The 12,425-nt window shown below is 34.7% G+C and overlaps 1 protein-coding gene across 3 annotated transcripts in view; it reads left to right on the top strand.

The window, feature by feature from the left end:
• Positions 1 to 12,425, top strand: part of PTPN4 (protein tyrosine phosphatase non-receptor type 4) — a 205,515-nt gene that overhangs the window by 185,074 nt on the left and 8,016 nt on the right. For all 3 annotated transcript variants that reach the window (XM_026017724.2, XM_026017723.2, XM_072757553.1), the window contains 4 exons: positions 945 to 1,091; positions 3,031 to 3,159; positions 5,489 to 5,637; positions 7,527 to 7,662. In XM_026017724.2, coding sequence (XP_025873509.1) covers positions 945 to 1,091; positions 3,031 to 3,159; positions 5,489 to 5,637; positions 7,527 to 7,662 — 561 coding nt within the window. The remainder of the gene's footprint in view (positions 1 to 944; positions 1,092 to 3,030; positions 3,160 to 5,488; positions 5,638 to 7,526; positions 7,663 to 12,425) is intronic.

Genomic DNA, 12,425 nt, shown 5'->3' with positions numbered 1-12,425 from the left:
GTAGAGTATCTCCAAAAGGGTATATTAGAAATCAGAAAAAAAAGATTGCCTTCCTGGGTGTGAACCAGAGGCTGGGGTGGGAGGGAGACCTCTTTCTTTATTTACCCTTTGGTATTCTTCGGTGCCACATGTATGTGTCACCTTTTCTTCTTAAGCCTCAAAAAGTAGTAAAATGATGACTCATCTTCCCCAAATACTCAGGATCTTACATCTTCCTGAAAATAATAATTAAACTTTTTTACTATCTTTTTATATGTGTGTATGTATTATATATACACATACATATGTATATATAATTTGTAAAGTCTGAACTAAAACAAATGGCAGAATTCTTGCTCATTGCAAATTTTACCAATAAGCTGTTTAGAAACAAGTATTCTTTCTGTATCAACTCTCTGCCTCTAAAGCAGGATTTTCTGTAAAGCTGCTCTTAAACCCCTAAGAGTGCTTTGGAAAATATTTGAATTTCTGTTTTCAATAATTAAAAGATAAATATGTGTAACTACTGAGAAATTTCTTATACTGGTAAAGAAATTATTAATAAATATATTGGGTTTTTATTCTTTTTCAAATTTATATTTAAATTCTAGTTAAGTAACACATACTATAACACTGGTTGCAGGAGTAGAATTTAGTGATTCATCACTTACATATAAAACTCAGTGCTCATTGTAAAACAAGTGCCCTCCTTAATAGCAGTCACCCATTTAGCCCATCCCCCTTCTTCCATCTACCCTCAATTTGTTCTTGGTTAAGAGTCTTATGTTTTATCTCCCTCTCTCTTCGCCTTTTAAAGATATTATTGATAAATGTTTATTTTACTGAGTTTGCAGTTTATTGAGATTAGTTGTATTTAGTTATTATTTAGTGGATGATTTTCATATACTTGATCTTAGCAAAATAATAATGTAAAAGACTTCAGTTTTGTGTCCTTTGCTTTTTAGATGGAAATCCCTTCTTCTAGCATTATAAATCAGTATATTGCTTGTCAAGGGCCATTACCACACACTTGTACAGATTTTTGGCAGATGACTTGGGAACAAGGCTCCTCAATGGTTGTAATGTTGACCACACAAGTTGAACGTGGCAGAGTAAGTCATACTTGAATCTTACACATTGCTTGGGCTTTTTTTTCAACATATATTTGCATATATGATCAAAATATTTGCATTGATTTAGTCTTTTTTTTTTTTTTTAGCCTGTAAGCTTTCTTTCTTGTAATGTGATTAATATCATAGAGACTAACACATAATAAATATGATATATAAGTGTTAGCCATTATTATTACCAGCTATTATCTACATGAATTAATATGGAGGTGCCTCGGTGTCTCAGTTTGTTGAGTGTCTGCCTTTGGCTCTGGTCATGATCTCAGGATCCTGGGATCAAGCCCCACGTCCAGCTCCCTGCTCCGCGGGGAGCCTGTTTCTCCCTCTCCCATTCCCCATGTTTGTGCTCTCTTGCTCTGTCAAATAAAATCATTTTTAAAAATGTAAATAAATTAATGTGTATTTGATAAGGGATTTGTATGTAGAATATATAAAGAACTACAACTCAACAATTAAATGATAAATACTTAATTTAAAAGTGGCTGAACATTCTGAGTAGGTGTTTCTCAAAAGAAGATATTTAAATGGCCAATAATGTCATGGAAAGATGCTCAGCATCATTAGTTACCAGGGAAGTGCAAAATCAAACCCACAAAGAGGTAGCACTTCATATAGGATGGCTAAAATAAAAATGACAGCTAATACTAAGTGTTGACAAAAAAAAAAAATACTAACTGTTGACAATGATGTGGAGAAAATGGAACCTTCCTGTATTGCTGGTAGATTCATAAAAAGATGTAGCCACTTTGGAAAACAATGTCAGTTCCTCAAAAGGCTAAACAGAGTTATTATAACTCTGTAGTTTCACACCGAGGAGCAATGAAAACACGTTTACATAAAAATACACAGATGTTCGTAGGAGCATTATTCATGATTGCCAAAAGGTTGAAACCAATCCAAATATAACAGATAAAATGTGGTGTAATCATATAGTTGTATATTATTTGGCAGTTAAAACAAATGAAAAAATGGTCTATGCTAAAACATGGATAAACCCAGAAAACATTTTGCTAAGTGGACAAAGGCAGTCATCAAAGCCCACACACAATGTGATTGCATTATATGAAGTGTCCAGAGTAGGCAAATTCATAGAGGACAGGAAGTGGATTAATGGTTGCCTAGGCCCAGAGTGAGAGAGCGGTTTGGGATAGAGGAACACACAGTGATTATTAATGGATATGGGGTTTCTTTGGGGAGTGAAAAAATGCTCTGAAAGTGATTGTGCTGATGATTGCCCAGTTCTGAAAACAATTGAATTGTGTACTTTAAGTGGGTAAATTTTATGGTACATGAATTATGTGACAGTAAAACTTTTTTTTTTTTTAATCTTCATTATGAAAATTAATGGATTGGCATTTTAGTTAGAGATTGATTTCATTACCTCAAATCTAAAAATACCAGGACACCTGGATGGCTTAGTGATTGAGTGTCTGCCTTCAGTTCAAGGCATGATCCCAGGTCTGGGGATCAAGTCCAGTATCGGGTTCCCTGCGAGGAGCCTGCTTCTCCCTTTTTCTTTGGAGTCTTTGCCTCTCTCTGTGTCTGTCATGAATAAATAAATAAAATCTTTAAAAATAAATAAATCTGAAAATACCATATTTAGTGTACCATTTGCTAATTTCTTTGTAGTAAATGATTCAAGCAAGAAATAAACATTGGATGAAAACTTGTAATAAACAGGATATTTAAAAAAAAAAAAACAGGATATTTGCAGTCTCAAAATATATCCAAACATTATTATTACAAAGAAAAAAATGATGAAGAAATTTTAGGAGTTGGCAGATCTAGGTTAAAGGATCAATGAGGGTTCATCAAAATATTCTTGTAACTTTTCTGTAAGCTTGGAAGTTTTTAAAAATTAAAACATTTTCAAAATTGGAGAGCCTAAATTACATATTTTTCTTAAATCTATTGATGTCAGGTTAAGTGTCACCAATATTGGCCAGAACCCACAGGAAGTTCATCCTATGGATGTTATCAAGTCACCTGCCACTCAGAAGAAGGAAACACAGCCTATATCTTCAGGAAGATGACACTGTTTAACCAAGAGGTAGGAAGGCAGGGTAACCACTCAGTAGAACGGTTGTATTCAAGGTAAAAACTTTGAAAGCTGAAGATGTTTTGAGTCCTGATTACTAGGAAATACTATTTAAAAACTACTGAATTTGCTTCATTGGAATGCTTTGGGATCTTATGACATATATTCTCCTATGTAAAATGTATTTTCAGTTTCTCTATGTAATACGAATACTCAGTAAAAAAAGATTCTAGCAAATTATACTTATCACTCTTAATATTTTGCCTCTTTATAAAAATTATACCATGGTTGTGTTTGATTTCTTCCTGCCAGTAATAGCAGTAAAGTATTTGAGTACATCTGTGGAAATACAAAGAATAATTGAGAGCTGTCAAATTATTGTCCTTTTTTGTAAAAGGGTAAAGGAGAACAATTTCACAGTCTCCACAGTATTAAGAAGGAAAAGATTGTAGGCAGGATACTATGACAGCAGACAGATTATAGCTTTGTAATTACTAGTTCTTGCTGCCACCTGGGTCACTCCTTTTGACTTCTAAATCCAGAGCCAGAAATGGATTAGTAATGCAGCTACTTTTACTGATTAGTAAATGATGGCTCAGTAACTCAATTGGAAAATGTGTGTAGAGCGTGGCATGTTGCCAGTCTTGTCAGGCTGTTAAACATATACTACACCCAGTTTCATTGCTTGCAACTAGTTATTCCCCTGTACCCACCCTTTGGTTTTGAAGGGGGCTAGAAGAAGAAAAAAATAATTGCTAGAGAAGAGCAAATAGCACATGCTTTGAATACTTAATGCCTGTCTCATCATTGGTTAAACCTTTGGAAATGAGAGCTTCATCTCCCCCTCCCCATCCCACTCCACTTCCCTGAATATGAATAAAGATGCCTAGCAAAACAGCTTTACTGACCCAAAGGGAAGGAGCTAGAAGTTGTGGTGATTGATGATAAAAGAATCTGGCATTGAATATAGCTAAGTTACAAGAAATAAAAAGTTAAAATTTCCAAATCTTATATGGACTAGAGAGTACATTAGAATGAATTTAGGGCTTGTGTAGCTCATGGTCCAATATAACCAGGTAAGTCAATAAGATATTTCTTCATTTTCCCAAATGGGTAAGAAAGCTACATATTGGCTATATAAAGTAATATTTTTGTCCTCAGCATAGTCTCTTTATGCTCCATATATAGGTTACCTATGGGAGTTAATAAACTTACTGTGGCTTTTCTTTACAAACCCTGAGTACCTCAGAACTATGCCAAGACACAAATTAATTTTTAAAGTTTGAGACAAATATACTTGGGAAAATACAATTGCTTACATACCAAATACATATGTGCATGAGTGGACAGACAGACAGATAGACCTCAAAACATAATAAATATCCATTTAACATTACCCATTCTTGTAATTATTGGTACCAGTAAATATTTTTTTAACAATAATAATCAAAAGTAGCCTATATTAGATACCTTAAATTCTTTTCATAGGTTTCTGAAAATGTAGTTATCAGGTTAATACTGACTGAGGTCTCTTTGGGAATTCTTTCATTAGTCCTTTTCTTGATTACCTTGCACTTTAATGGTCTTTTCTGGAAGCCCCCTTTAATATAAATGACAATAACCAGATTTCATAGTATTGAATGACCATAGATACCAATTTTTGAAAATATGATTCCAAATAATTGTTTGGATGATTTATAGGTTCTCTCATAGAATCCTTTCAGCATAAGACTATCCCTATGAGGTGTAGATTTTATTTATTTTATTTTTCAGTTGAAGAAAGTAAGGCTCTGAAATACTAAGTGCCTTGACCGGCTAAATCCAATAATACCTTTCTCCATTTTACTGACTCTTGGCTCCCAAAAAGAAATTAAACCCTGATTTGACTTTATGATCTCCAGTTTTTAATCTACACTTATTTTGAGATTTTATTTTCCTAATTTCCATTATTTCACTTGTGTTTTTCAGAGTTAGCCCAACCTTTCTTATTAAAAATTTTTTCCCTACTATTTTTGTTCACCTCACACTCTTTCAGTTTTCTTTAAACATTTCTCTGTATCTTACTCTATTTTTGCCTGCTTATCATCTGAAAAATACTTTACAAATACAGAAATTGAGTTACAAGGAGAGTAGTGATCCAAGTAGCCAGTACTTAATGGATTCAACTGATTCTGTAAAATGATTTCTTTCTTTCACATGGAAATTTTGGGTTTTACTGAATTTGTACATTACTAGTGGAAATAGTTTGTTTTATTTTTCTTCCAAAATTAAAATGACACAAATATTTATATTTTAAACATAATTCCTAAGTTAAGGTGCATAATTTCTCATTTATACTTAGAAAAATGAGAGTCGTCAACTCACTCAGATCCAGTACATAGCCTGGCCTGATCATGGAGTTCCTGATGATTCAAGTGACTTTCTGGATTTTGTTTGTCATGTACGAAATAAGAGGGCTGGCAAGGAAGAACCAATTGTTGTTCATTGCAGGTATTCTATTTTCTGGCTTTTTTGATTGAATAGCTGACCTGAAATGTCATTTTTAAAAGGGAGTGTGGGGCAGCCCAGGTGGCTCAGCGGTTTAGCACTGCCTTCAGCCCAGGGCCTGATCCTGGAGACCAGGGATCAAGCCCCATGTCAGACTCCCTGCATGGAGCCTGCTTCTCCCTCTGCCTGTGTCTCTGCCTTTCTTTCTGTGTCTCTCATGAATAAATACAATCTTAAAAAATTAATAAATAAAAGGAAGTGTGTATTTTATTTTGACCTTAAGTTGTGATCATCACTATGGTAATTAGATCCTAAAACATTATCTGAAGCTGGAAGGCAGAGGGTATGTTCTGACACGTGATTGTCAGAATCTTTATCATAAGAAGTAAAAATAATACTTTACTGACTGATTCCTAGAAGCTTCTCTTTTTCATAGTTTAACATCTCAAACATTGGGTGTCTTACAATCAATGGTGTCTTAGATTTGATAAAATCTAATATTCTAAGCATTCAGTTGCAGCCTAAAGTTTAGATTTTTTTCTCCTAGCAATGTGCTCCTTCCTGCCCTGTGTCCCCTCCTAGGACTTTTTTTTTTTTTTTTTTTTTTTAAGTATTCTCCCTCTCTAGGAGTGGCCCTATCACTTCCAGGAGCTCCAGGTAAACAGCAAGAGGCTACCCTTTCTTCGTTTCATACTCAGGCCCCGTTCTGCCTTCCAAAGGGCTAAATACAAGGACTCCAGCTTTCACTACCATTGACCCCAGATTAGGAAACTGAAATTATCTTCTCCTTATCTTAGCCACTTCTGTTATTGAATGATTTATTCAGAAGCTGTGTTGAATTCTCTGAATAAATAAATAAAGGTATCTCTTCCTCCTCAAACTTTCCAGCACTTTTTAAAGAGCTGACTGAAATCATCAAAACAGATTGTAGACCAAATGTCTGAGACACAACATGGCAGGATTGATGAACACATTTGGCCATTTCATATCCTAAGTCTGCAACAGCTGCTATAGCTTTTATGTTCACAGAGAATACTTCAAAAAGTTGTTCTTGACTATCACAATTCTAAAATGTAATCAAAATTAAATTTGGTTTTAAAAACTGATTTGAGTGTGGAAAATATTATCTTTTATCCATTTGTTAATGATTTATTATTGTAATTTTGATACTTTGCATTTAATTTTTTTTTTTAGATTTTATTTATTTATTTATTTGAGAGAGCATACAAGTGGAGGGAGGGGCAGAGGGGCAAGCAAACCCCCCACTGAGTGGGGAGCCAAACATAGGGCTCAATCCCAGGACCCGGTGGTCATGACCTGAGCCGAAGTCAGATGTAAACCAACTGACTGAGCCACCTAGGTTCTCTGTTATTTTGCCTTTTATTTATTTATTTATTTATTTATTTATTTATTTATTTATTTATTATAGTCACAGAGAGAGAGAGAGGCAGAGACATAGGCAGAGGGAGAAGCAGGCTCCATGCATCAGGAGCCTGATGTGGGATTCGATCCTGGGTCTCCAGGATCGCGCCCTGGGCCAAAGGCAGGCGCCAAACCGCTGCGCCACCCAGGGATCCCCCTATTTTGCCTTTTAAAGGAGGTTGCTCCAGTAAGCTTGTGTACCTTGTTCAGATTTTAAAAACTGAAATGTAACCCTTTTAAAGCAGCAGTTTTACAACTAACAGTGGGGAAGAGTGGATGCAAACCATTTATTCTGTATTAAGTGTGAAATGTTTTTCAATTTTCAAAATATTTTTTAGTTGACTTTTGTATATAAAACTTCTAAATGAAATCAAATTGTTCTTCTAATGTATTATGTTTCAGTACTTTACTGCACAAATAACAGTTTAACAGAATAGTATCAATGAGACTTTGCTCTTTGTCTTTTTCAGTGCTGGAATTGGAAGAACTGGGGTTCTTATTACTATGGAAACAGCCATGTGTCTCATTGAATGCAATCAACCAGTTTATCCACTAGACATTGTAAGAACAATGAGAGATCAACGAGCCATGATGATCCAAACACCTGTAAGTACTGTACTTCAAGTATATATGTATATTCTCAACATGATGATTTTAGTTATGCCAAACCATATTTTTATCTTCTTAATTGCCTGACAGGAGCCAATAACCCCTAGCACAAAGGTTCACGAATATTGCCTCTAAGCCAAATCTGTCCTGCCAGTTGTTTTTGTAAAGAAAGTTTTATTAGAATACAGCCATGTCCATTTGTTTATATATTGTCTGTGACTGCTCTCACACTAAAATACCAAAGTTGAGAAGTTGTAACAGGTACCAAATGATTTGCAAAACCTAAAATATTCACTACCCGGTTTTTACAGAAAATGTTTATTAGTACCACCTATCATGTTAATTCTTGAGTGCTTAACAGATACAGAGGAACTTTCCCTCTATTAGTTAGTTGGGGGATGCCAAGAACAATAGCATCCCTGACTGGAGAATCTTGGCAGACCTGTTATTGATGAAACAGCTGTGAACTTGAATTGCAACAACAAACATAATAGAAATTAAGCTACTACCTTACTGTATTCTACACAGACTCTGAATTATATTCCAAGAATCAAAAGAGGAATCAAGGTATTTTAGAGTTAAGATTATTTTTCATATTAAGCTATGGTGAAATGTTAGCATTGTTGGTGGCACTAAAGTTCCTGAAGGGAATTAACCTATATGATCTAATAAATGCTTGTCACTTTTTTAGCTTTTAATTATAGAAAATTTCAAACATGTACAAGAATAAACCATACAATAAAACGAACACTATGTTGAGTACTGAGACTCAACAACATGTGCCATATTGTTTCCTCTATATCACTTACTTACCAGTATTTGAAGTAAATCCTAAACATCAGACCATCTTATTTACAAATATTCTATAAATAGGGCAGCCCGGGTTGCTCAGCGGTTTAGCATCGCCTTCAGCCCAGGGTCTGATCCTGCAGACCCAGGATCAAGTCCTGCGTCAGGCTTCCTGCATGGAGCCTGCTTCTCCCTCTGCCTGTGTCTCTGCTTCTCTCTCTCTCTCTTTCTCTCTCTCTCTCTGTTTCTCATGAATAAATAAATAAAACATTTTTTTAAAAAATTTTGAAAACCAAATATTCTATAAATATAAAACACTGAAACATTTTTAGACAAAATAAGGAGTAGCTTTTCTTCTAAAGAAAATCATAATACCATTATCACATGTAAGTATAATTAATAATAATATCTTCGTGTTACCAAATAACCTATGTTCAAATTTCCATTTGTCTCATATAAATTATGTCTTTTTCTATTTTAGAACAGCTTTAATGAAATATAATTCACATACCATGAAATTAACTCTTTTAAAAAGCGTACAGTTCAGTGATTTTTAGTAAATCACAGAGTTTTGCAGCCATCACTACTATCAAATTTTAGAACATTTCATCACCCCAAAAAGAAACCTCATACTTATTTTCCCTCATACAGTCTCCAACCTCCTCTCCACCCAGCCCTAGGCAACCGCTAATCTACTTTCTGTATCTATAGGTTTGCCTGTTCTGTACCTTTCATGTGTATGAAATCCTAACTTTGTCTTTTGTGTAATTGGAAGATGTACCCATTCTGTAGCATATATAAGTACTTCATTGCTCGCTCGCTCTCCGCCCCCCCCATGGGGGGCTGAATAATACTCCATTGTATGGAGATACCATATTTTATTTATGTATCCACTGTTCATTGGCATTTAGATGATTTCAACTTCTTTGTTATTATGAATAATGGTGCCACAAACATTTGTGTATATGTTTTTGTGTGAATATGTTTTCATTTTTCTTGGGTATATACCCAGAAAATGAATTCCTGTCATATGGTAACTGTTAATCCTTTTGAGGAACTGCCAGACTATTTCCAAAGTGGCTACACCATTTTGCAATTCCACTGATAGTGTATGAGGGTTCCATTTTCTCCACGTTATTGTCAACTCTATTACTATCTTTTTTTTTTTTTTTTTTTTTTTAATTTTAAGTAATCTCTACACCAGCATGGGGCTTGAACTCACAACCCAGAGATCAAGGGTCACATGTTCCACTGACTGAGCCAGCCAGGCACCTTTGTCTTTTTTCTAATTTAGCCATCCTGCTGAACATAAAGTGGCATCTTGTAGTTTTGATTTGCATTTCTCTAATAACTAATGATATCAAGCATTTTTTCATGTGTTTATTGGTCATTTATTTGTATATCTTTTGAGAACGATCTGTTCAAATCTTTTGCTCGTTAAGATTTTATTATTTTAGGGATCCCTGGGTGGCTCAGCAATTTAGCACCTGTCTTTGGCACAGGGCATGATCCTGGAGTCCCCGGATCTAGTCCCACATCAGGCTCCCTCCGTGGAGCCTGCTTCTCCCTCTGCCTGTCTCTGTGCCTCTTTCTTTCTCTCTGTGTCTCTCATGAATAAATAAATAAAATCTTAAAAAAAAAAAAAAAAGATTTTATTTTTAAGTAATCTCTCTACCCAACATGGGACTCAAACTTACAACCCTGAGATCAAGAGTTGCTCACTCTACTACCAACTGAGCCAGCCAGGTTGCCCCTTGCCCTTTTTCCAGTTTGTTTTTGTTTTTGTTTTGTCATTTTATTGTTGAATTGTCAGAGTTCTCTATATTTTCTGAATACAAGTATCTTGTGGATCTCTTTTGCAATTCTGTTCTTCCACACTATTCTTTCACTTCTTTGGTTCAGTAATTTGTAGCACAGAAGTTTTTAATTTTGATGAAGTCCAGTTTATATTTTTAAATCATATATGCTTTTGGTGTCATATCTAAGAAATCATTGCCTAAACTCAAGGTCGCAAAAGTTTATTCCTGTTTTCTTCCAAAAGTTTTATAGTCTATCCCATATATGTGCCTGATTTCTTTTGAGTTAATTTTTACATATGGTTTGAGGTAGAGTTCCAGTTTCATTCTCCTCCATGTGAATGTCCAGTTATCTCAGCTTCATTTGTTGAAAAGACCACTCTTTCTTGTCTCTGTGCCCTTCATCAAAAATCAGTTGACCACAAATATGAGGGTGTATTTCTGGATTTTCAGTTCTATTCCATTGATTTGTATGCCTTTTGTTATACTAATACCATACTGTCTTAATTACCGCAGTTTTATAATAAAATTTGAAGTCAGGAAATGTAACTCTCCCAACCCTGTTCCTCTTTTTCAAGACTGTTTTGACTATTTGGAGTCCTTGCATTTCCGTATGAATTTTAGAATTCATTTGTTCTCTCCATAAAAAAAGTAAGACATGGATTGCATTAAATCTATCTATCTTTTTGGAGAGTGTTGCCATCTTAATGCTATTCCATCTTCCAAACCAAGAACACAAAATGTCTTTTCATTTATTTATGTCTTCTTTGATCTTTTTGAGTGATGTGTTACAGCTTTCAGTGTGCAAGTCTTTCACTTCTTTTGTCAAATTTACTCTTAATTTTTTAAAGTCTGTTTGGTGTTATTTTAAGGGAAAATGTTTTCTTCATTTCATTTTTGGAGTATACATTGCTTGGGTATCGAAATAAAATTTTGTTCGTCGATTATGTATCCTGCAACCTTGTTGAAATCATTTAATAATTCTAATAGTATTTTATGTGTGAAAGTGGATTCTGTAGTATTTTCTATATACAAGATGTTATCTGCAAATAAAGATAGTTTACTCCTTCCTTACTAGGTTAGATGCCTTTTGTTTCTTTTCCTTTTCTTATTTTGCTCAGGTGCCTGGCTAAAAGCTTCCATACAATGTTAAATAAAGTGGTAAAACCAGTCTGGATTCAGATAGAGTTCACAAATTTTGATTGGTTTATGTACTAAATCTCTTTTAATCTGTCACTTCTTCCTATGTCTCTTTTCTTTTTTCTTGCAATTTATTTGATGAGCAAACTGAGTATTCTCTATATTTCCTAAAAGTGGTGAATGGATCTATAGACTTGAACAAATTAGGTGGTATTCTATTCTTTCAAGAGGCACTTAATGTCTGATTGTCTTTCTTTTTTAGGTTGATAGTAGCTTTGGGTGGTCAGTGCCTGCATCATTAACTTACAGGGCTTGAAGAATCATGATAGTGTGTTATTCCTTCTATACTTATTAACTGGAATACTTCTTTAAAGAGAAACTTCTCATCAGCTGTTGGTTAAACAGTTGCATACAGGCAGTATGAGAAAAGCAAGATAAACACTTCCAATATAATGAATTCACTTGCCTCTTTCAGTGGTGACCTCATACTCTTGTTTGTTTTGTTTTATTTTAAAGATTTGTTTAAAATCTTTGTTTTAAAGATTTTATTTATTTATTCATGAGAGACACAGAGATAGAGGCAGAGACATAGACAGAGGGAGACTCCTTGTAGGCAGCCTGATGCGGAACTCAATCCCAGGACTCCAGGATCACGCCCTGAGCCAAAGGCAGATGCTCAACCACTGAGCCACGCAGGCATCCCGTGCCCCTTTTCTTTTATAAAAAGAATATATTGTGTGCACTTTTCTTTGCCTTGCTATTTTGACTTAACAAGGTATTCTGAAATTACTTTATAGCAATCTGTAGACTTTCATTCCTTACCCTCCCAACCCTCCACCACATCATATTCTCCTGTAAAAACATGCCATTCATTTAGTCACCTAGGCCCTTCCTGATAGCCATTTAAATTGTCCCTACCCTTCATTATTATAAATAATCTAGCAGCAAATAGCCTTATTTATGAATGTATATTTTCAATTTCTTTTTCTAGTTTATCTTTGGATAGATTCCCAGAAGTGGGATTGCTGGGTGAAA

This window comes from Vulpes vulpes, chromosome 5 (assembly GCF_048418805.1).
Source record: "Vulpes vulpes isolate BD-2025 chromosome 5, VulVul3, whole genome shotgun sequence".
Classification (NCBI taxonomy): domain Eukaryota; kingdom Metazoa; phylum Chordata; class Mammalia; order Carnivora; family Canidae; genus Vulpes; species Vulpes vulpes.
This window is presented reverse-complemented; position numbering and strand designations above follow the sequence as displayed.